This window comes from Protopterus annectens, chromosome 4.part0 (genome assembly GCF_019279795.1).
Source record: "Protopterus annectens isolate FY-2018-M chromosome 4.part0, PAN1.0, whole genome shotgun sequence".
NCBI lineage: Eukaryota > Metazoa > Chordata > Ceratodontiformes > Protopteridae > Protopterus > Protopterus annectens.
In genome coordinates this window covers 672,269,623-672,294,786 of record NC_056733.1, presented here as the reverse complement: position 1 = coordinate 672,294,786, position 25,164 = coordinate 672,269,623, and the positions used below count along the sequence as shown (strand labels likewise).

General features: G+C 42.1%; 1 protein-coding gene across 1 annotated transcript in view; it reads left to right on the top strand.

The window, feature by feature from the left end:
• Positions 1–25,164, top strand: part of TCTN1 (tectonic family member 1) — a 1,166,238-nt gene that overhangs the window by 93,683 nt on the left and 1,047,391 nt on the right. Inside the window, exon 3 of the mRNA XM_044068635.1 lies at positions 8,246–8,366. Within this exon, the coding sequence (XP_043924570.1) occupies positions 8,246–8,366 (121 nt within the window). The remainder of the gene's footprint in view (positions 1–8,245; positions 8,367–25,164) is intronic.

Here is a 25,164-nt window from a genome sequence, read left to right as displayed (position 1 = left end):
GTGTATTACCACTTGGTTTCAATGTGTTGAGTAGCTTACAGTGACCTTTTGGCTTTCAGGGATACACACCTGCTGCTGCATTCTCAGCTGTGTTGAGTGTTGTTACCAGGTGCTTGAAGTCTAGGTTGTTTGTTGTGATGCCTGTAATTCCCATAACAACCCTAGTCTATCCCAATAATGTTCAACTTACTGATGATTTGGTCACAGAAAGACACATTGTTATACTGTGTGGAACAGTGATGTCATCCTTCCAGAGGCAATAGTGCATCATGGCAGTTCCAGGCTTTGCACTACTGGATGCAGGTGCTTGGACTTGGCATATTGAAAAAGCTATACACACTGCCCTTGTTATGTTGGCACTTGTGAATGATACACTGAAATAGTGCACTTTTTAAGACATTTTATTGACTTTCAGATGCCTTCCTTTCAGTTTTTAGGAGGGACATCAAAGGTGACAACCCAACACCCCAGCTTACTTTGTAGATAAAGTCAGAATGATGTGTGCCACAGTTTTACATACTGCAAATAACTATTAGGCATAATCAGTGAAAAGACAACCTTTTAAGTGCACACCAAACACTTTGTGGGCTACCCATATGGCTAATGTTTTGGTGTGCTGCCAGGATCTCTGAATCCTGCCAACAGACAGGTCAGTGTAGACAGTCATTCAGTGTGTTTGAGAGACTTAAGAGGAAACCCATGCAAACACACAAACAGCATGCAAAACTCCACAATGACTGGAGGCCAGGACTGAACTATGAATACAAAGAAGCTGTGAGACAGAGTCACTGTAATGTACAATTAACTTGAACAAAAAGCTATAATATATATTTGAAAATATATCAAGGAATGTTCATGTTATGTAGAAAGAGAAAGACGTAGGTATAGTATTGGATAATAGTATGACCTTTGTTCATCATACATCTAGAAGAAAGAATAAGTTGAGGAACAAAACTTTTGGCTTGTGTTTTAATTTACAGTACCCAGAAAAATGAACTGCTTGTCCACTTTGGTAATGGTTTAATATGAACTGCAGTATTATGTTCTGATATTCTGTGGTATTTAAGGTAGAAAAGGGATTATGGAAAGATAAAGTACATTGGTCAGTTGAGTGAGGAGATTGAAATGATTGGGTTGTTGTCATACAAGGATCTAAGAAAGGTGAATATGTATTTATTAGACTAAAGTCAATTAATAGGTGAGCTGATAATGACATTTGAAGCATTTGAGGAAGAATAGCTTGGAAAGACTTTGGCTAGCGACCAAGAGAGAGAAATTACAAAAATAGGCAATAAAATATCATAAGCAGTTTTCTAATAGGATGGTGTCCACAACTAAAGAGAATTTTTAAGATGTTTTTTTTTTCACAATTTGTCAAGTTTTAGGATTTGTTTCTTTAGGTCAAAAGTCCTGTTGCTGACATGTGATCAGTTTTTACTTTAAATGTTATGATGACTATATGGTGAATGTATTCTGAAGAAGTCAGCTGATGTTGCTGACGAAAGCGCTCAATAAACAGTTTGGTTTTATGGTTGGTGTTGCTTCGTGGCTCTTCTAGTTTCACTGTTTTATGCTATTTAAAGACATTGTTTTGATTTTCTGTTGTGTTAACTGGAAAATTTGGTATTTTAAAACATCAGGGACATAATTGATGTTAAGTTGTCTATCTCGCCTTCATTCTTGCTGGTTGGGTTCGGAGCCGATCTTCGGCTGCGACTCAGCCATCTTCAAAAGCTGGAGAGCTGCTTACTGGCTCGAGGCCCCCCTATATCCCATGATGCCTGATACCCAGATCTCATTTGCCGCTTCTGCTACGAGGTTGCGTTTACTGGCTCAGGTAGTATTTTTTCAATTTATTGATATATATTTAGAACTTGTTGTATATTATTAGTTAGAATAATTAGTGTTCATACATAGTTGTAGTATTGTAGGTATTTGTTAGTGATTAATCCCCCCTTGAAAACTCGTTTTCTTCTTAGAGAGTTTTCCCCGCCCTCCCCCACTCCCATTTTCCTTTTTAAGGTAAGCTGTTTCAGTTAGACGCTTATCCTTGTTTTCTTTTTTAAGGTAGTAAAAATTTTTTCATTAGAAATTGTGGTAGTTGGTAGGTCCGTTTAGCCTTTCTTATATTATAAAGTGTGTGTGTGTGTGCTGTTAGGGTTTGGCAACTTGTGTGGACTGTGTGTGCTTTTTTCTAGTTACCAACTTCCCTTTGTACTCTTTGTAATTTGATTTTTCCTTTACAGGAATGTCTAAAGCCACGAAAGTGTCTGGATTCAAGAAGTGTGACTCATGCTGTCAGAAAATGTCACTGACAGATGGTCACACTTCTTGTGCCTATTGCTTGGGCGCCCTATACCTGCAGGACTCTTGTTCGGTGTGTCACGCCTTTAGTCCAAGAGTCCTGCAGGAGCATAGGAATAAGCTTATCCTTAGGGGTTTGCTTAAACCTGAAGAATCACCGGCCAAGGCTCAGTCAGTGAAACCTTCCAAGCCATCGAAGCCGCCGGCTCCCAGTTCGGAGCCGTCACCGGGTGTGGTGTCTGCTTCAACTTCAAGTACCTATCTCCAAGCCAACTTAGTACCTATCTCCCAGTTGGCCCCGACTCTTCTGTCGGAACCATCAGGGAGTCGAAAATGCTCCAGATCGTCATCCTTAGAGTTGATACATTCGGCTCTGGGGTCGCCCTTGTTGCTAGTCGGAGAGAAGTCATCGATCCCACTCTTCTCGGTCGTCTAGACTATCTGACCATGATTTGGAGAGAGTGGTGAGCAGGCTTTTAAAATCGCAGGCCCTGCTAAAATGCTATCCAGCCCCCCTCATCGGGGTTCGGCTCTACCTGTCTCTGCAGTAGTTCCTCCTTCGACTCATCCCTTGAGCTCAGAGCCCCGGAGCATGCTGAGGCTGGGATCGTGGGACTGTTGGCACCGATACCTCCACTTTCGGTTCCGTCGTCAGCTCCAATCTCTTCCATAGTGCCGTCCTTGGAGGGATCTGGGCGCCGGGACTCCCTGGTCGGCTCCGAGGGGGTGAGTGGCATCGGACCCTTGTCTGACCCCGTTCTCCCTCTCGGAGCTTCGGCGCAGGTGAGTTCGGCTCCTACATCGACTTCGGAGCCGTCTCTCTCTGTGCCGGGAAGGATTCCGGTCTCTTCAGAGCCGGAGCCTTCTCCGATATCGGGAAGAGGCGTCTTCGAGGTCATGAGGAGTGTGCTGGCATCTGAGTCAGCCTCACGGTCAGCCTCATCGGCTCCTTCCCCCATGGTGCCTGTTCCTGCCTCTGCCCCTCCTCCAGACCCCAAGCATGGGGAACAAGCGCTCCAGGGCACCCCATTGGGTGCATCTTCCTCTTCCGAGGCTTCCCCCGTTCATTCAGAGGAGCCCCCTCGAAAGAGGAAATGCAAGAGGAAGCATGTTGACTCCCTGAGTCTGTCACTTCAGATACCGACTTGGAGGAGTCGGAAGGGTCCCCGAGATCCCCCTCTGAGGACGTCTCTTTCTCAGACATCCTTGAGATTCTTAGGCAGAGGGGGAACTGGACGACCCTTAACCCTTCCGAGGATGAGTCTGTATTCCTGGATGCATTTGGATCCCGACCCTCCACCTCCTGGGTGTCTCTGCCTTTCGATCCACTGATGTCTGTGGTGGCTCGAAAGGTGTGGTCAGCTCCAGACACAATGGAACCAACTCCCCGCAGGCTCACAAAATTTATTACTGCCCCACAAGACAAGCAATTTCTGACCAAGGATGTTCCCGTTGATGCCATGGTGGTAGCAGCGGCCACAAAAAAAGGAGTTAGCTGAAACTTCTTCGTCTGTCCATCCCCCTAATAAAGAATCTAGGACGATGGACAGATATGGGAAACGGATGTTTTCCTCAGCGACCTTCTCCATGAGGTTGCTGAACTATTTCTGCCACTTTACCCGCCTTCAAAGGGATCTCCTTAAAGAGCTAGGAGATGCCCTTCAAGATCCATCAGCTGCGGGGGCCCAGGCTAAGGTTGCCTTCCAGCTGGCGACTCTTAATTCGGTAGTAAACTCCTCCATGCAGCTCATCTCTTATGCAGCCGATGGCGCGAGTAGGGCCGCAGGCACAGGTGTGGCTTTGAGGAGGTACGCTTGGATGCGGTTATGCAACTTTGCAGAACCCTTCAGGGCGTCTTTCACCAACACCCCCTTTGATGGTTCTGCTCTGTTTGCACCACAGGTGAAGGATACCCTTACCAGGTATGAACAGGAAGGCAAGACTCTCTCTGCTGTGGGAGTCTGTTTTTCCACTTCTTCAAGACTGTATCTCAAGGGTCAGAAGAGTGGAAATATGTGGTTCTGGAAACCCCAGGGAGCCATGCCTGACACACGTGGAGAGTTCCCCTCCAGGGGCAGAGTTGGGAACAACAATAGATGCCGCCCTAGGGGCAGAGGGGGTCTGCAAAATCAGGGCCAAAGAGAACCTTTCTCTGACAAGCCCTTCCAGCATCCCTGAAGTGCTGCCCACCTTTGGAGGCAGTCAGGGGAAGATTATCGTTGTACCCAAAAGCCTGGCAAAGTATAACACAAGACAAATGGGTACTGTCTATCATATCCGAAGGCTACAAAATCCCTTTCCTTCGCACTCCACACATTCCCAACAAATCCCTTCCAGATGTTCCACCCAATCTAAGGGATCAAGCAGTTCAAGAAATTTTAAAACTGCTAAGAAAAAGAGCCATCCAGTCAGTCCCAGCAGACCAGCAAGGATCCGGAATTTACTTAAGGTTCTTTTTGGTACCAAAAAAGACAGGGGACTGAAGACCCATTCTGGATCTCAGCAGACTAAACAGGTCTGTTCAAAGAGCGAAGTTCCGGATGATCACGCTACAGTCCATTTTACCCTTTCTGTGTCAGGACAATTGGATGTGCTCCATAGATCTTCAGGACGCGTACTACCGTATCAAAATGGACAGACGCTCCAGAAGATTCCTCCGCTTCCGGCTGGGAGCCATTCATTATCAGTTCAGAGCTCTGCCCTTTGGTCTCACCACAGACCCCAGGGTGTTCACCAAATGTTTGGCAGTAGTTACCGCTCACCTGAGATGGCAAGGATTCCAGGTGTTTCCATATTTAGATGACTGGCTCCTTACTGCAACCACCAGGCATCACCTGCTGTGAGCCAGAGACTACACCATCAAAACTTGCTCCAAACTAGGCATCACAATAAATTTCGAAAAGTCTGTATTGTTGCCTTGTCAATCTGTCACCTTTATAGGCGCAAACTTAAATACAAAGGACATGTCAGTGAGACTTCCAGTAGACAGTGTTAGACATTCGACAACATGTGCAGGTCTTATTAGGATGCAAAAAAATTCAGGACAGATTCATCCTAAGAACTTTAGGTCTCATGGCAGTGGCTATCATACTAGTCCCCCTCGCACGTTTTCATGTGAGGATTCTTCAGTGAATGCTGTTCACACAATGGTCCTTCCAGCAACTCCCAATGTCTCTCATGATAATGATCACACAGTCATGCAAAAACCAACTTGTTTGGTGGATGGTTTCCCCATCATTACACCAGGGCAGACCATTTGTTCTTCCTCCTCCAGTAACTACGGTGACCACGGATGCCTCCCTGATTGGGTGGGTGGGGGGGGGTGCATTTTCAGGGCAGAACAGTCCAAGGCACCTGGCAGCCTCACGAGTACCATCTGCATATCAATGTCTTGGAGATGAGGGCCGTGCTTTTAGCGTTGCAAGCTCTTCAGAACTCTCTTCCCACCGGGACCATTGCAATTCAAACAAACAATATGTCAGTAGTATGGTAAATCAACAAGCAGGGCGGAACCAAGTCCTACCCCTTATGTCGAGAAGCACTCAGACTCTGGCAGTGGGCAATCTCTTCCCAACGGTTTCTGATAGCAGCACACATCCCTGGGAAGTCCAACATTATAGCAGACGGGCTGAGCAGAGCAATTCTTATGCCTCATGAGTGGTCTCACAATCAGACTGTGGCGGACAAAATCTTCCGCAAATGGGGTCAGCCTTGCTGCGACCTTTTTGCCACCCCCTTCAACAGCAAGTGTGACAATTTCTTCTCTCTCCTCCCGGACACTTCCCCAGAGACGCTGTAGTTCACGATTGGCCTCCGGGACTTCTTTATGCATTCCCTCCGTTTCTTCTGATTCCCAAACTAATACAGAAGGCTACCACATTGGGATGCAAGATGATCCTCATTGCCCCTTACTGGCCTTAACAAATTTGGTTCCCGTTCCTGCATCATCACCTTCTGGAGCGACCCTGGACCCACTTCCAGACCTCCTGATCCATCATTCGGGCGGACTGCACCAATCTCTTCAATCTCTCCAGCTTACTGCTTGGTTGCTCCACTTCCGACCTTAGCCAGGCTTCCGAACATCTCCCACTCAGTCCGTGAAGTCATCTTATCCTCGCATAAGTCTACCACTAGAAAAACTTATGCTAATAAGTGGAAACTTTTTTCCTTATGGGCAGAGACCAGGAATATAGATCCCTTTTCAGCCCCTGTGCACCATATTTTAGAATTTCTAGCGGAACTTTTTCGAGCTGGATCCTCTTCTGCCACAATTAGAGTTCAGCTAGCTGCAATTTCAAACTTTCATACGGGCCTAGCTGATACAAGCATCATGTCCCATAAGCTTTGAAAAGCCTTTCTTAAAGGGACCACTCTACTCAGGCCCCCAGTAAGAGATCCCCCACCTCTGTGGGATCAGAATTTGATTTTAGCTTCCCTGATACTGCCCCCCTTTGAACCTGCAGCTTCTTGTTCTTTGAAGTTTCTTTCTTGGAAAACCCTTCTTCTGGTTGCAATTATGTTGGCTAGAAGAGTTTCTGAACTTCAGGCTCTTTGTGTTCGTCCTCCTTACTTAGTTTTTCACAATGATAGAGTTTCTCTTTGGACTAACCCTTCCTTTCTTCCAAAGGTTGCTTCTGATAATAATTTGAATCAGTCCATTGACCTACCAGTGTTTTTTCCAAATTATTCCAACAAAGCAGAATACAAATTACATCAGTTGGACGTTCATAGACAATTACGCTTTTACTTGCATAGAACCAAGCAAATCAGAAAATCAGATCAGTTGTTCCTGTCCTATGCTGAGGGTAAACAAGGTATACTGGTGTCGAAAGTAACCTTATCTAGGTGGTTGACATCTATTATTACATTTATATATCAGTTAAGGAATAAAGAGATTCCTGCTAAACCAAAAGGTCACTCCACTAGAGCTGTAGCTACTTCAGTAGCCTTTCAGGCAAGATTGCCAATGGAAACTATTTGTGCGGCAGCTACATGGGCCAATCCTCATACCTTCATTTCACATTATAAGCTGGATGTGGCCTCCAGGAGCAGAGCTGATTTTGGTTCCACTGTTCTGAAGAGTCTGTTCCGATGAGCCACCCAGGATTGAGGTGCTAGGGACGCTGTCCCAACCAGCAAGAATTAAGGCGAGATAGACAACTTAACATTAAGAAGTTATGTACCTACCATAACGTTCCATGTTAGTTGTCTTCTTCTCGCCTTCTTTCTTGCGTCCCACCCTCCATCCCCCCTATCCTAGTAGACCGAGAGGAGTTCCTTATTTTTTTATCACTGGCTGAGTCTTCTCTGGCTATTACTTCTCACTATCAGTCTGTCCAGTAGATTCATGCATCCTACTACAGTTTACTGTATTATTATTATTATAATTATTATTATTATGTCTGTAGTTAGGTTTACCAAATGAGATCTGGGTATCTAGCGCCAGGCATCATGGGATATAGGGGGGGGCCTCGAGCCAGTAAGCAGCTCTCGAGCTTTTGAAGATGGCCGATTTGGAGCCGAGGATTGGCACCGAACCCAACCAGCAAGAAAGAAGGTGAGAAGAAGACAACTAACATGGAACGTTATGGTAGGTACATAACTTCTTCTTATTGTTAATACATTTTTTGTCCTACTCCAGTTAATAGTTTAAAACTGGAAAACTAGATTTTTACTCTTTTTTTCTGTTTTAGCAGGTAGTTATTGGGCTGTCTTAAGCAAATTATTACTGATTTTATGCTATGCATGGGTTGTTTATATGCAAGTTAAAAAAGGCTGCATGATGTGAAAAAACAGGATTCTTTTTGTGTTATTTCCAAATGTGTAGCACTAGGAACATTTTCCTGCATTTATCTGAGTGGTATTAGTAGCATTATGCAGTTCGATGCTGTAGTGTCCTCACAATTTCCTATTTTAATGAAAATTTTTCTTTCTTTTTCAGTTTCATCTCTCTGTGTCTGTGATTTATTGGTGTCTCAGTGTGATATGAACTGTTGCTGTGATACTGACTGCAGTACATCCGATTTTGGTACTTTCACATCGTGCTCAGTAGAATCAGTTACGTAAGTTGAAAAATTGTAACATTTCCCACTGAGCTCATTTAAAGCCAAGATAAAGGCAGATTTGTTTTATTAACACACAATGCCTTTTTTTTTCCAAAATAAAAAAAAATGCAGTAGCAAACACATTTCAGAAGGACAATGCTGTACATGAGTAAGAAGAGCAATTGCAATGTAAAATGAAATATTGCAGTATTTTCACATTAATGAGCATTTGACAAGTGAAAGACAGATGAAGTGCAGACATTAATTTTGCAGAGGTTTAGCTGTGTCTGCACACCTTAGGTGACCCGTATTTTGTTGATGGAGATGGGAATTGAGTGAATAATACCAGCTTCTCCATTTGGAGGGAGGAAATCTAGATGGTAGTGCTTGAGGAAACACCTTCTGGTGGCAAACAGGATGTGAACTCCCTAGAGCAACATGTGTTTGAGCCAGGCACTACAAACCAATCGGTATGTGTATGCATTTGTACGTGCACATTGTGCAAATAAGGTCTGCCTATGAGTACGTTGTACATTGAGCCCCAAACTCTTGCCGGATGCAGTGTAGTTGGGTGCATTTACCAAAAAATCTTGACTTTCCTGCTGTGTGAGAAATAAAAACTTGTAGATATTGGTAGTAAAGGCAGGTACAGGATTCTTTTATACATAAAGTTTATAAGAATAAGCTGATATATGGTTGTTAATGGAGGCCAAGAGAGAATGATGCATTCAAATTACAAGCAGGAAAATGAAGGAATTTATACTGTCAGGCAAACAGTACTAATGATCTAATTCTTCTTGCTTATACAGTAATTTAAAATATATGTAATTAGATAATTCTTCTAATAGCCTCAGCATGTATCCAAACACCAGCTGTTATCTGGCTATGTCCATAAAACAGTTTCACAGTTCAGAATATCATTTGACATGATTCTTAAGTGCTGTCTAGTTTCCTTGTCACATTTTCCTGTTACGAGATTCTTGTTGCATGTTCCTCTGTGCTCTTCACAAGATATACCCCTTTTAATATGACTTGTTCAAAAGCAGGCCTTGCTGTTGCCAGTGTAAACTGTTCTGTACAGTGCATTCATTTACGTTGTCAAGGCTCCTGCCCAAGTCAGAACAGAAAAGGCCTCAATCTGTTTGTTCAACCAAGTAGCTACACAGCCAAAAACAGTGGAAGCAATGAACAAAGTGCAATTGTTATGACAGGCTGTCGTACTCTTACAAACGGCAGACTAGTAACCTGTTAATGCACATAGTGTTTGTGTTCATAATCCCTTTATCTGTTGTTTACCTTGGCCTTCCCGTGCTTGGTTACATTTGTTGGTTGTTTTGTTTTTGACTCTTAACTTTGCTGATATAGTGCTATGCTGTTGTTTGCATCAGATATTCAGGCCCTAATCTCTTTTATATTTTAATATTTAAAGATATGCTGTGATGATAGTTTTCTCTTAACACAGAGGACTCCATTGTTATTTTGTGGTAGATAGTTTAAAAACAGATACACAAATATATACATATTCTTTTCCATTTAAGTATGACTGCATTTAAGAAACTTTCTGATGTGAAGTTGTTCTATCTCGCCGTTTTGTTCTTACACGTGGGTTCGGAGCCGATCCCTCGGCTCAGAGTCAGCCGCTTTTAAAGCTCAGACTCTGAGAAGCTCGAGACCTAGTGTATATCCCATGATGCTCTACTGTAAATCCCCAGATCTAGTTTGCCGCTGCAACGGATCTACAGCTCGGAGGAAGCTCGGGCCAGTGACTTATTTTTCTGTATTTATAGAGAATTTTTGTGGATAATTTTATCTTATATGGTTAAAATAGATGTGATTTTTCTATAGTATTAGGGTTTAGTTAGTTCGTTTACATCTAGTTAAATTTTTGAAGTGTTTTCTCTTTAAGGTTTTTCTAGGCCTCTCATCTGTTTGGGCTTGACAGGGCTCTGTCAGCTCTTGTGTATGTGTGCACTTGTTCTTCTGTCACCTTTAAATAACCTTAGATATATCTATATATATATATATATATATATATATATATATATATATATATATATATATATATATATATATATATATATATTTACATATATCCTGTAGAGGCTTAGTTCATAGTTAATAACTATAGTAGTTAAAATTTAGATACTAGATAACTGGTGTGTTGTTACTTCTTTGGCTTAATATTGAGATTCAGGGACCTGAATTTATATTGTTTAAGATGTCAGAAAAACAAAAGTCAGGATTTAAAAGGTGTGAGTGTGGTCAAAAAATGTCTGTTACAGACAACCACTCCACCTGCTTGTACTGTTTGGGTTCTGTTCATTTGCAGGAGGTGTGCTCTATCTGCCACTCCTTTAGCGCCAGGGTTCTTTTGGAAAGGTGCAGGAAGCTGGTAGATAGGGGACTCCTGAAGCCTGAATTTCAGGCTACGTTGGACAAGGCCGACCTTTCTTCCAAGGCTTCGAAGGGGTCGAAGTCCTCCAAGGGGTCCTCGGAGCCCAAGTCATCGGCTCCAAGCTCCTCTGGTATGGTTCCTTCATCAGCTCCACAGTCCTCGGAGCCGTGTATTGATCCTTTATCTCTGAGCCCAGTTGTGGATCCGATATTGGAGACTCCTCAGTCTCCAATTTTTCAATCGGTACCATCTTCGGCTCCTTCGACCCATCCCTCGACACATTCTTCGAGGCTTTCTGATGTGGACCTGGATCGAGTGGTTAAGAGGCTGTTAGAGAACCCGGCCCTGGCCAAAATGCTGTCCGCTTCAAGCCACTCAGCTTCGATGCCTGAAATCCCAGACCTAATTTCTTCTTCTCCTCCTCCGAAGCTAATCGAGCTCTCGGAGCTGGGGCGGACAGAACCGATGTTGGTAGAGCCCTCGGAGCCAAGGTTTGATCCACCTCCCTCGGCTCCATCGACCTTGATCACCTCGGTTCTGACCGGGGCGTCTCTGGGCCAACAGTCCCTTGCTGGCTCCGGGGTGGAGAGTCGGACCGATACGTCGGTTACGACCCTTCCCCTCGGGGCTTCGGCACAGGTGGCTTTGGCTCCATCCTCTGGATTGGAGCGGGGGGTCTTGGCTCGGGAGAGCTGCCAGCCTCTTTGGAGCCGACAGATTTCTCGGACCGGGATTCTGGTGCCTTCGATGCCATGAGGAAGGTCATGTCTGCTAAGACCACTACCTCCTCGGTTCTTTCTTCCCCTCCCCCTAAAGGGCCTTGTTCTACCTCTTCCCCACGGGTCCCTACCAAGGGTCGAGATTCAGGGCCTCAGGTATCCCCATTGGGTGGACCCTGCTCTACAGGGACTTCACTGGACGCTCCCACCGATGAAGTACCTAGGAAGAGACTGTGCAAGAGGAGGCACTTGCATTCCCCACAGGAATCCCTGACATCGGATACCAACTTGGAGGAATCAGAAGGGTCCCCACGATCCCCTTCAGAGGATGTCTCATTTGCAGACATATTGGAGATCTTAAGACAGAGGGGTGATTGGCAGTCCCTTGCCCCTACTGAGGACGAGTCAGTACTGCTGAAGGCCTTTGGGTCTCAACCATCCACCTCCTGGGTTACCCCGCTCTTCGATAAACTAATGGATCTGGTTGCTCGAAGGGTGTGGGAGTCCCCTGATTCAGTGGAACCAGTCCCTCTGAGGCCCAACAAGTTTATTACTTCCCCTACTGACAAGGCCTTTCTTACCAAGGGAGTCCCAGTTGATGCCATGGTGATGGCGGTAGCCACCAAGAAAGAGATGTCGGAAACCTCTTCTTCTGTCCATCCTCCTAATAGGGATTCTAGGATGATGGACAGGTATGGGAAACGCATATTTAGTTCTGCGGCATTTTCCATGAGATCGCTCAACTACCTGACCCATTTTACCTGCCTTCAACGAGATCTCCTTAAAGAGCTGGGAGATACTGTACAGGGTAACACAGCTGATGCAGTTTCTGAGAAGGTGACTGCACAACTCAACTCCCTCAATTCTATAGTAAACTCATCCATGCGACTCATTTCTTATGCTGCCGATGGATTGAGTAGGGCAGCAGGCTCAGCGATAGCTCTTCGGAGACCGTCCTGGATGCGCCTTTGCTCCTTTGCGGAAGCCTTCAAATCTTCCTTTGTCAATACCCCATTCGATGGTTCTGGCTTGTTCGGGCCTAAAGTTAAGGAGATGCTTACTAGGTGTGAACAAGAAGGAAAGACTCTGCCTGTTGTAGGAGTCCATTTTTCCACTCCAACTAGACCCATACCCCAAAGGGCAACGAAGTGGAAAAATGTGGTTCCGAAAACCCCAAGGAGCTTTCCAAAACACACCTACGGACCCTCTAGGGTCAGAGGAGGGGGTAAAAACAGAAGACGTCGTCCAAACGGCAGAGGCGGTCCGCAAAACCAGGGAGCAGTTCTCTGGTAAGCCCTATCAGCGTTCCTGAAAGGAAGCCCGGCTGTCCTACTCTGGAGGCAGTCAGGGGTCGCTTGGCTTTATAACCAAACGCCTGGCTAAACATTACAATGGATTCTTGGGTAAAAAGCATCATTGCCAGAGTTTACTACATTCCCTTTACAAAACTCCCCCCCATGTGTACAAGGATTCCAGACGTTCCACCCAGTCTGAGAAAGCTAGCAGCCATAGAAATCCAAAACCTGCTAGACAAAAGAGTCATCCAGGTGGCCCAGATAGGATCTGGAACTTACTCAAGGTTCTTTTTAGTTCCAAAGAAAACAGGGGACTGGAGGCCCATACTAGACCTCAGCAAACTCAACACCTTCGTCAAGAAGGAAAAGTCCCAGATAGTCACGTTTCAATTGACTCTTCCGTTCTTAGAAACGGGCGATTGGATGTGCTCTATAGATCTCAAGGATACTTACTACCACATCAAAATGGGCAGATCATCCAGAGATCACCTGCGTTTCCGGCTAGGGGCCAGTCATTACCAATTCAGAGCCCTGCCCTTTGGTCTCACCACAGCCCCCAGAGTATTCACCAAATGTATGGCAGTGGTCACGGCTCACCTGAGATGTTTAGGATTCCGGGTGTTTCTATATCTGGACGACTGGCTCCTCACCGCCACCTCCAGGCATCAACTAATCCAAGCAAGAGGCCACACTTTCAACCTTTGTTCCCAGTTGGGCATAACCTTAAACTTTGAAAATTCTGCGTTATCGTCCTTGCAGCGTATTACCTTTATAGGAGCAGAGCTAGACACCGTCAATTCAAGGATCAGGTTGCCTCAAGCAAGAATCGTATCTCTAAAAAGTCAATTGTCCAGTCTGTTGACCCAGAACAAAGCTCCTGCGTCCCAGATACTGCAGCTATTAGGCACAATGGCAGCCACACTGATAGCAGTCCCGTTAGGGCGCATGCGCATGCGGATACTCCAGTGGCTACTCTTCGCACAATGGTCTTACCAATGACTGCCCATGTCAAACGAGATTCTATTAACAAATCTTTGCAAGAAGGATCTCAATTGGTGGTTGAACAGCGACCAATTAGTAGTCGGACGTCCCTTTGTTCTTCCCCAACCCACAGCCACAGTGACCACGGATGCTTCCCTGATAGGGTGGGGGGGGGGGCTATTTCAGGGAAAGACTGTCCAAGGTACTTGGTCAAGCATGGAATCACATTTGCATGTAATGTCCTGGAGCTGAGAGTGGTGTTCCTGACATTGCAACACTTTCACAACTGTCTTCCTCCAGGTACAATTGCTATTCAGACAGACAACATGTCGGTATTCTGGTACATCAACAAGCAAGGGGAAACCAGATCGTATCCCTTATGCCGAGAGGCCCTAAGAATTTGGCAATGGGCTGTATCCACCAGACGCTTTCTAATAGCAATGCACATCCCGGGGTCATCCAACGTGATAGCAGACAAGCTGAGCAGGGCCATACTGTTGCCTCATGAGTGGTCCCTCAAACAACAGGTGGCAGACAAGATTTTCCGCAGATGGGGCCAGCCTTGCTGCAATCTATTCACATCTCCGATGAATGCCAAATGCAGCAGCTACTTTGCCCTTTATCCCCTACGGGGGAGCAACCCGAGGGATGCGCTCGTACACGATTGGCCCTCGGGCCTCCTATATGCCTTCCGCCAATTCCCCTAATCCCCAAATTTGTACAGAAAGCCAAAAGTCTGGGAAGGACTGTGATTTTGATAGCCCCTTCTTGGCCTCATCAGATTTGGTTCCCCTTCCTGCAGAAGTATCGAGTGGAAGAACCACGGATCCTGGACCCAGTGCCAGATCTTCTGACTCATTCATTGGGAATTCTTCATCCCTCCCTCATCTCCCTAAAACTGACAGCTTGGCTGCTCCAATTCCCATATTAGTCAGGTCTCAAGATTTGTCTCCCGCGGTCCAACATATTATAGTTTCCTCTCATAAACTGTCTACCAGGAAGCTATATAATAGCAAATGGAAACTATTTGTTCACTGGGCTTCTCATCATGACATTGACCCTTATGTGGCACCTATTCATACCATCTTAGAGTTCTTGTCTTCCTTGTTCCATGATGGTGCAGCTGCTGCCACCATTAGAGTTCAATTGGCTGCTATTTCCAATTTCCATGTAGGGTTTAACGGGTCTAACATCATGTCCCATAGACTATGTAAGACCTTCTTGAAAGGGACCCACCATCTCAGACCACCTATCAGACACCCTGTCTCTCCCTGGAATTTGAATCTTGTTTTATCCCAATTGATGCTCGCCCCCTTCGAACCCGCCTCATCCTGTCACTTAAAGTTTCTGTCTTGGAAAACTATATTTCTGGTAGCCATTACATCTGCACATAGGGTCTCCGAACTTCAAGCCTTATCCTTCAAGCCCCCATATTTGATTTTTCACCCTTATAGGGTGTCTCTCAGGACAAACCCTACCTTTCTCCCCAAGGTCTGTTCAGAAACTAACTTAAATCAGTCCATTGAGCTTCCAACCTTCTTTAGACACCATACCAACAGACTGGAATATATGTTACACAAGCTTGATGTACACAGACAATTGAGATTCTACCTGAATAGAACAAAAGACTTCAGACAATTGGGTCAACTTTTTGTCTCTTACGCAGAGAATAAGAAAGGTTCTGCAGTATCAAAAATCACATTATCCAAGTGTCTTTCTGACTGCATTAAATTCATTTATTCCTCCACTAATCAGCCATTACCAACTAACGTCAAAGCCCATTCTACCCGTGCTGTTTCTACGTCATTAGCTCATGCAGCTCATTTGCCCTTGGATGCCATCTGTGCAGCTTCCACGTAGTCAAAACCTCACACGTTTATCACTCTTTACAAAGTGGACAGGACCTCCAGGGACAGGACTTCCTTTGGTTCCACTGTGCTCAGGAGTGTTCTCCCGTGAGCCACCCAGGATTAGGGTGCTTGGGACGCTACCCACGTGTAAGAACAAAACGGCAAGATAGAACAACTTCACATAAAGAAGTTATGTCCTTACCATAACGTTCAATGTGAGTTGTTCATCTCACCTTTTTGTTCTTACATTCCCGCCCACCTTCCCCCTCCTGTTGAGAAAGATGGTTGCCTTGGTGGATTGGTCGAGTTTTGTCAGCCTGTCTTCTTGGACAGACTGTTTCTTTCTACTACAAACATATAGCTACCTAGATAGGTAGGCACTGTAGTTCTCTTTCTTCCTGTAGGCTGTCTTTGGTTGCAGCATACTAGATCTGGGGATTTACAGTAGAGCATCATGGAATATACACTAGGTCTCGAGCTTCTCTGAGAGTCTGAGCTTGAAAAGCGGCCAACTCGGAGCCGAGGGATCGGCTCTGAACCCATGTGTAAGAACAAAAAGGCGAGATGAACAACTCACATGGAACGTTATGGTAAGGACATAACTTCTTTTTCCTCAACTTTTAATATGCATGGCTTACAATATGTCTTTTTTTGCAAGCGGGAAATTTTGGCTTCTGCAGTGTGAGGGCTTTGTCTTCACATCTGCAGTCCTCAGTCTGTAAATAAGACTTCCTCTAAAGTTGCATTAGCTTTGAGAAAGGGGAAATGCATTTTCCCTTTTCTCTGAGCTGTTGCAGTCTTAAAGTTTGTATGACTGAGGCTGATGGTGTCGGGCAGAGCCTTCACAGTGAGAGGAGAAAGGCACAGCCCCCCTCCCCGCCCCACTGAAGCATTTTTCACAAGCTGCATTATCAGCAAATATACTGTAGTAGTCTTCTAGGCAGTAGTGAGGTAGTCCAAGGTAATCTCTCTGTGGTCTATATCTGGTCATTAAGTTAGCCAGTTTTTCGAATTGGCAGCATTGCATTATACACTGATGTAGTTTGCCTTTTTGCTTTATTATTAACACACTTTTTACTGCATGTCGTTTCATGAACTGCATTTATAGCTAAGTGCTAAGTAGCTTTCTAAGTAATCTTCCAAATCTAGAGAATTTGGAGGTGAAACTTTTGTGGTTTCACTGATTGTATACTCAGGATCTCACTTTCAGTTGAATTTTTGATAGTTCATGAGAATATTGATTGTTACAACCACCTTGGCAAATGATGTCTTTGGGCACCTTCTGAAGGTTTCTCTGTGAATTTCTTTCGATAGTTTAATACTTCTGGAAACATTATGGGTGATACCTGCATATTTCAAATGTCATTTCAAAGCATATTCATTTTGAACAGACATCTGCTGTTTGTTCTCAACATTTTTCTGATTAAAGTACAAACAGCAAACTCCTTTGGGTGTTCACATTTTAGAAGAATTACTTCTGGTTGCTTTTCACTGCAACTTTGTTGGATTCTCATCTTATTTTCTACCTTCAGTTTATAGAAAGGTCATATATGCTTGTCATAGCAGAATCTCTATCTTAACTGGTTCTGTTTCAGTCTTTCTCAAAACTGGTTTTGGTTTTTAGGAGTTTACAAAAAAGTATACATATATATGTGTGTGTGTGTGTGTGTGTGTGTGTGTGTGTGTGTGTGTGTGTGTGTATATATATATATATATATATATATATATATATATATATATATATATACACACACACACACACACACACACACACACACACACACACACACAGTTCCCTTTTAATTTGTAACCAGTAAGTAAAAATCAGAAAAACCCTAGGAAGATCATTTTTAGTGTTTCACTGCCACAGGGTTCATCTGCACAAATGACCCAGGCATGAAACAAATAAGAACTTTCTGTGGTTGAACTTGCTTTGTACTTAAAGTGTACATTTACATTCTAGTACCACAAATAAGCATGAAGAGTCCTTTTCTTCTGTTTATTTTTTTTTTTGGAAAATATAACCAACAAACAAAACAGTAATTAGATGCATGGCTTCCCATTATATCAAGCTTCTTCGGATCAAAAATTTGGCATTTTGCATAATGCAAAGACACAAAAACTATGGCGTTAAAGTTGGTTCCTTTGTTAGGGGGGGGGAGTATACTGTAGCCTGCTGTTGGAACGGGTATGTGTGTATGATGTCATCCTCACAGAAAAAGGTGTTACATACCATTATGCATGTCATTCTAATATGGGAAAGAAACACAGGCTACTTTTTGGTGGGGCATCCGAATTTGTTAAAACAGCCAGTTGTGTTGCTGAACAGTACTTGAATCTATTCAGCTAGTCAGCACTATGTTCCAGGTAGATGCTAGGAGGTGGTAATCTCTAGTGGGTGCCATCAGTCTGTTAACTGTGGGCAGGCATGTCTGTAAGATTTGTAGGACTGAAAGTAATGCAAATTGGTTCTGCTTAACTGTAATGGGGGGGGGGCAAAGTTATCCATCAATAATGTGTGCCTGAGTATTGGGAGGGTAATGGAACAAAGGAAAATGTCTTGCTTCACTGTGGTGAGAGTTGAAATGTAACTCTAGGATTCTGGGTGACACTTCTGGCTGTTACAGTAGTAACTCAGACATGTAGGAAAACCTCTTTTCCATGCCCTGAAAGGGCCAAAATATGTTTTATTTTGAGAACTTCCAAGATGACTGCACATTGAGCAATAGCTTAATTCTAGCTCTTCAAGTGTGAACACAGAAACTCAGCAGAGAAAGTTGGCGGACTTGTATTTCTGGGTAAATTTCAGAAGCTGGCTTGTAAGAGCACTGCCTGGATGCCAGGAAGAAAGAAATACAGAGGATCTGAAAGAAAATCAGCTACAAAAGATGAGAAAAAAAAAACACTGACTGGGAAGAGTTACTTCAGCTGATCAGCAAAAAGCAGTGCAAGCTGCATACATGACTTCCAGTAACTTAGAGGAAAGTATAAGACAACTGTACACACATCTGATTAAAGTAAACAAACACGGATGGAGTATATCAACTCAAATAATAAAAGGCTGGAAAAAATGGAAGAACTTTAAACAGATATTCAGATGAGGTGATAAAACTGCAAAACTCAGAGGTCAAAATGAAGAAGAGGCTGGCTGAATATGAGATTGCTTAAGAAGAGCTGTTTAAAAAAATAACATAATTAGAAGACAAAGCACATAGGGAAAACCTGAGATTTTCTGCTGTACCACAGAAGATGAATGGAACAGACTGTATTAATTTTACAAAAGCACAAATCTGAAACTAGTCTGGTATTCTATAGCAGAAGTTGCTAATTGAAAGATACACCATGTTTATGCTCCAAACCTGGCTATGAGAAAGCAACTTAGACCTTTAATAGTAAAGATGCAATCCAACCAACAGAAGGGGTTGATTTCTAACAAAACTGTGGTAGAAGAACAAAGTACTAAAAGTGGGAGACAGCAGAGTTTTTGTGGACAATGATTACTCACTGTACACCAGGCAGAAGAGGAGTACATTTATTTGACTGTTCAGGGAATTTCGAGAAGCAGGCATGATATTCAAACTTCTGTACCCAGCTATCTTCAAAATATTATTTCCTGGTGGTACAAAATCATTTTTTGATGCAGTACATGCTAAAGAGGAAATACAGAAGTCTGTCCAACAAAAGTGAGCTGTGAAACATAAGGAGACTCTGCTTCTTGTTCTTCTTGTAAGAAAGACCACAGAGAGACTGTGCCAGTGAAACCTTTTCCAATGTTTCAATGGAAAATGCTTGACAGAAGGAAAAAAGCACAAGAGCTGACTAGATGAATCAAGAATATGTTGGAAATTAAGCAGAGACAGGATTTGAGAGATGGAGATGAACAGTAATTAAATCAGTAATTTGGAAATTGACAAATGTGGGATTACAAAGCAATAATTATATTTGTTAAACATGACAGAACAAAAAATCTGGAAATATTGGACTTTTTGACTTTGTTAAACTTATAGGGGACTCTAAAGCATATGCCCAACTTGATCCCATTAATTTATGGAAAAATACTTAGGAGAAGAGGAGGGAGATTGTTAATTGTAAGTAAAGCAAATTTTTTTTCTCATAAAAGTAATATTTTCATAGTACATTATTTTCTTTGCATGTTATAAAGTTTTCTCAGTTATTTGTAACTATAATGGGGAAAGTAATGTAAACCGGTACTCCTGTTTTTTTTTCTTTCTCCCTTCTTCTGTCTTTCTCCTTGTTTGTTATTAAGAAATGTAGACACTGGTGTAAAAAAAAGAAGAAAAGTTTGGTTTAAAAGAGCATGACAGAAGAAAATCTGATGTATTTTGTCTCAGTCTTGCGTAGGGAAATGACTGGATTAAGGCCCTTAGCTTGATCTAGTAACAAGTTTTAAGAGAAAGCAAGTAAATGAAAAAGAACAATGAATATTTTAAAGCTTTTATCTAGCAAATCAATGTATGCTTAGTAACAACTTTGTATCTGGTCCTCATGTCTCCATGGAGACAATTGATAAAGCGAAATGGCTAGGGGATTATGTTTTCTGAAAACATTCAAGTGTTTCCCAGCTGGGAGAGCTATAAAGATAATTTGAAAACAAACAGCACTTAGTAGACGTACAGGCTGTGCCATGCATCTTAGCATGGATAACCTTTTTTTTTTTTTTTTTTTTTTTTAGTTTAACCCAAGTCAGAGTGTGACTGTCAGTTTGGGACATGTTCCTATTGAGGGTAAAACCTCAATATTTGAAGATGTACATAATTTTATGTGGTAGTATTAAGTTGGTAGCGTTGTCGCCTCACAGCAAGACGTCGCGTTTGATTCTCAGCTAGAGCGTCTTCTGTGTGGAGGCATGCGTGAATGGGCGTGCCTTCATTGAAGGCTGTGCATCAGGGCTGGTAACTCGGCACATAAAAATCCACTACCAAACATTAGCGGACCGGAATTCCGCTGTGGCGACCCCTAACCGGGATAAGCCGCAAGACACAACAACAAGGTTTTGGGAGTGTGTTTTTTTTGTTTTGTTTTTTTGAGGGTTTTCAATAAAAGAAAATGTTTTGTAAGATGTGACATAGGCTCAAATAGATATGACCAGAAACAGCTGCATAAAAGATCAACATGCCAAACAGTGTATGCATGTACCATAAAAGTTGGAACTAAACACTTAACAAAAAAAAGACGTTACACATAAACGGTGGGAATAATGACTATTTGACACAATGATGCTTTATGTAATATCTTTAAATGTCAGTAGACTCGCAGGTAAACGCAAAAAAAAGAAAACGTGAACTATATTAAAAATGCAGAGTGCATATACTATGCTGCAGGAGACATACTTGGAAAGAACTGAACATGTGATTTTGATAAAGAGAGGTTTTCAGGATGATTATTCAGTGGAATACCTGGGACAAAGGAAAATAGGAGTATTTATATTAATTGCAAGAGGAGCTCCAATAGTGATAGAAGAGGATACAAAAGATAATAATGGTAGATTTCTAGTACTAATGGGCTACTGGCAAGGGAGGAGGATTACACTGGCATGTATTTATATTCCACCTAAAACTGCTATATGGAGTTTAAGAAAATACTGGGAGAAATAATCAGCTTTCAACATGGAGTATTACTTATATGTGGGGACTGGAATTTGATTTGCAGCAGTGAAGATGTGTTTTGGGGGCCCAGAATGGAAAATATAACAAATGAGGATAGATTTTTGAGCATATTTATGAAAATGGCATGGAAGATGTGAATTCAGTACTAGGAGTCCAGGATGAATGTACAGGGTCTATATTACGAAGTCAAATGTTGAAAAGAGTGAACTCTCTTACATTGACACCTAAAGACCGAAACCACACAATATCGAACATACATCTCCTACTTAAATATACCAACTCTGAGATCGCACCACAGTGGAGGAAATGGCAATGTCCCGGCAATGGCCCAACAATTTTTTTCCCTGGGAGAAAAATCGCTGTTCCGGCTGTTTGACATTCTGTGGTTTCGGTTATTAGGGGTCGATGTAAGAGCATTCACTCTTTTCAGCATTCGACTTCCTAATATAGACCCGAATTTACATATTATTCCCCAAGATAAAAAAAAACTGGGCTAGGCTAGAAAGAATTTACATTTCACAGGAACATGTGCATTTAATTTAAAGTCTTGATACGCACCCAATAACTATTTCAGATCAGGCGCCCATAATAACTAAAATAAAAACGCAGGGTAATGAAATAAACATGAGATACTGGTGCTTTCCCACCAATCTATTGAAAAGAGAAGAATTTAAGGAATGGTTAGTGGAAATTATTCAGGAGCTATTAGAGAAGATAGAAATTTCTTCTGAAAATATAGCTAGATACTGGGATAAAATTAAAGTGGAGTTTAAAACTAGGGTGGAAATAAAAGAAAGGGAGATATGGTGAAGAAGTAACAAGAATTATTTAGAGGGACTGACAAATGTTAAAGTATTGCAGAATAAGGGAAATCTCACAGAACAAAAAGAGGCTCAACTGCAGAGTGTTAAATAGAAAGTAAGGGAATACTTTCATAATGTGCACATGTTTAGAAAGATTGCTGTTAAGCAACTGTTTTTTGATAATCACTGTATTGCACAAAGACTTTTAGCTCAATGACTCAGGCAATAGAAAGTAGAAAGGGCTATCATCAAGCTTAGGGACCCTACAACAAGGAAGATAATAAGAGATCCTATAGAAGTATTAGAATATTTAAGAAATTCTGTGAAAGTCTGTATAAATCAGAAAAATATGAAATCGGGAAAAGGTACAAATGGAAAGGTTTATGGAAGTATTACATTTGCCATGGTCAGAGGTAGATGAGGCTCCATTACTAACAGCTAATGAGATAAATATGGTGATGTATAACCAGTCCCCAGGAATAGATGGTATTCCTGTGGAGCTTTGGAAGCTAGAAGAGAAAAACTGATAAACAAAACAAACCTTCCAGATCTTTAATAATATTTTAACAGGAGACGAACTACCAACATCCTGGAAGAAAGCGGTGATAGCTGTAATAACTTGAGGGTAAAGACCCATCGGATCAAGCTTCATACAAGCCCATTTCAATACTAAACCATGATTATAGTGTGTTTATGTCTACAATGTCTAAAAGAATGGGAAAAGTGATGCCACAATTTATAGATATGGACCAGTGTGGTTTGTGGAGGGGAGGCAAACATTTGACAACATTAACAGAACACTGATGATCCAGAGGGAAGCAGAATGTAATATCACTGTTGTTGGCGGTCTTGATGCAGAGAGAGCATTTTACAGAGTAAGCTGGGTCCTTATGAGTAGGGCAATGGAAGCATTTGCATTCCCTGATAAAATATAAGGTTGATTAGGAGGATATATTGGGAATCAGAGGCAAAAATTAAAGTGAGTGGGTTCCTCTCTAATAATTTCTACTTGAGCAGATGAATTAGGCAGGGATGTCCTCTTTCCCTTTGTTATTTGCATTAAATATAGAACCACTGGAAAAGAAAATAAGAAACTCAGAAATTCAAATATATAATTGGTATGGTAGTCAAGAAAAGCTGGCTGTATTTCCAAATGATGTTATTTTATACATGATAAAACCAGTACAGGACATTCCAGTGTTGTGAAACATTTTGAGACTGTTCAGATCTTTTCTGGATACAAAAGTAATGAAGCTAAAACAAAGGCAATAACTATAAATTATGTACCCACACACGAACTGGTTCAGCAATATCCATATTTATGGGGACACGGTAAAGTACTTAGGAGAATGGATTAAAAAGGATTCCAGTGTGGCAGCTAAGGATATATGGGAAGAGACTAAACAGAAGATGATACAAAAACTGATGAATTGGAGGCTGTGTTATGATACAAGCAGTAAAAATGTTTTTAATTCCTGTAGTGTTATACACTAGTCAGGCATATTTTTATCAACTAGAGGAGAGATTGTGGATAGCAATTAATAAACATCTGAAGGAGTTTATTTGACAGGGGAAGACAGCAAGAGTCAAGTGGGATAAGCTGATTTTTCTAGCAGAGGAAGGTGGATTGGGATTGCCCAATTTGAAGGAGTATTTTAGAGCTACACGTTTAAGGCTGCTATACAAAGCAGCTGCAGAAACCTATAATTCAAAGTGGAAGGGGATAATAATGAAAAGGGGGGGTCTCAAGAAACAAGGAGAGACTGGGATTTTGAATGGAGATTATTAAGGAGAATAACAGTAACCATGCAGAATATTATATTAATAAAGTAGCAGAAAGTATTCTAAGAACTAACCCAATAGGAATGGTGAATGGAGATTCTGCCGATAAGGATGACTGAAGTTAGGGTTACAGACAATAGGCAAGAGGGGGCTGAAATTTACAGGAGAAAAGTGGCAAAGAAACCAAGGTATTGGGAGCAAATGATTAGAGAGGGAAAAGTAATAGGATGGGAAGAGGACAAGAATTTATTTGGACTGCAGAATAGGGACGGCCTTCCCTGTCAAGGACTGATAGAGTATAGACAAAGAGGAAGGAGTAGGGGAATCCTAAGTGAAAGTAGAACATAAGCTGATGTTAAAAAAGGGATAATTCATAGAACATACAAAATACTGCATGTTAACTATAAGAATCAGAGAAGGTTGGAAAGGATTGGGAAAAGAAAGAGACTGGATAAGCAATTCATAAAGAAACAATGGAGATATATGCATGGCTCCCAAATATGCAACAAAGTCTAGAAGATTTAGGATGTTTGCTTGGAAGTGTTTATATAGTTATTTTTATATCCCAAATAGACTCCAAAGAATTTTTCGTCAGGTAGGTAGCAAACGTTGGAGGTGTGATAGGGAAGAAAGAGGTAATTGGGAACAGAAATACTGGGTGAGCAAATTGGTATAACTAAGGAAATGATTTTTTGAGCTATGATACAGAATCGGAATTGCCTAGACATAGTGAATGAAGCCTTACCAAGTCTAATTATGGTGGCTGCCAAAAAATCAATTATTAGAAAATGGAAGTCAGAGTCTAAACCAACTGTACTAGAAGTAGTGAATATAGTAACAGAGATAAAACAACTGGAAATGGGATGTTTAGAAAAGAGTAGGAGCAAATTACATAGAAAAAAATAGGAACTGTTGAAACAATGCATGCAGAATAACGTTTAGAAGAGAAACATTTAAAAGAAGGCCAAATTTTAATTGAACTATGAAATGATTGCTTGACAATGGCTGGATAGATTATAAGTGATGTATAATAAAACAAATGTCTGTATGGTTTATTTTCATTTCTATAGATGTGATTGCCTGTGTCATAATTGATAATGTAATTAAAATGCTTAAATTATAGCTTTCTGCTTGTGCTATGTGTAGGAGCTTTAACTGTGTAGCTCTGAAATGCCCCTTTCAAATCAGGTGATCCTAAACCACCTTGTTCTTTTGGAAGGGTCAGCTTATCCAGTTTGACTCTTGCCATCTTCCTCTCCCAGATAAAATCCTTCAGCTCTTTATTGCTGTACACAACTTCTCTTCTGGCTGATAAAAATATACCCGACATGTATAAAACTAAAGGGGCTAAAAACATTTTGACT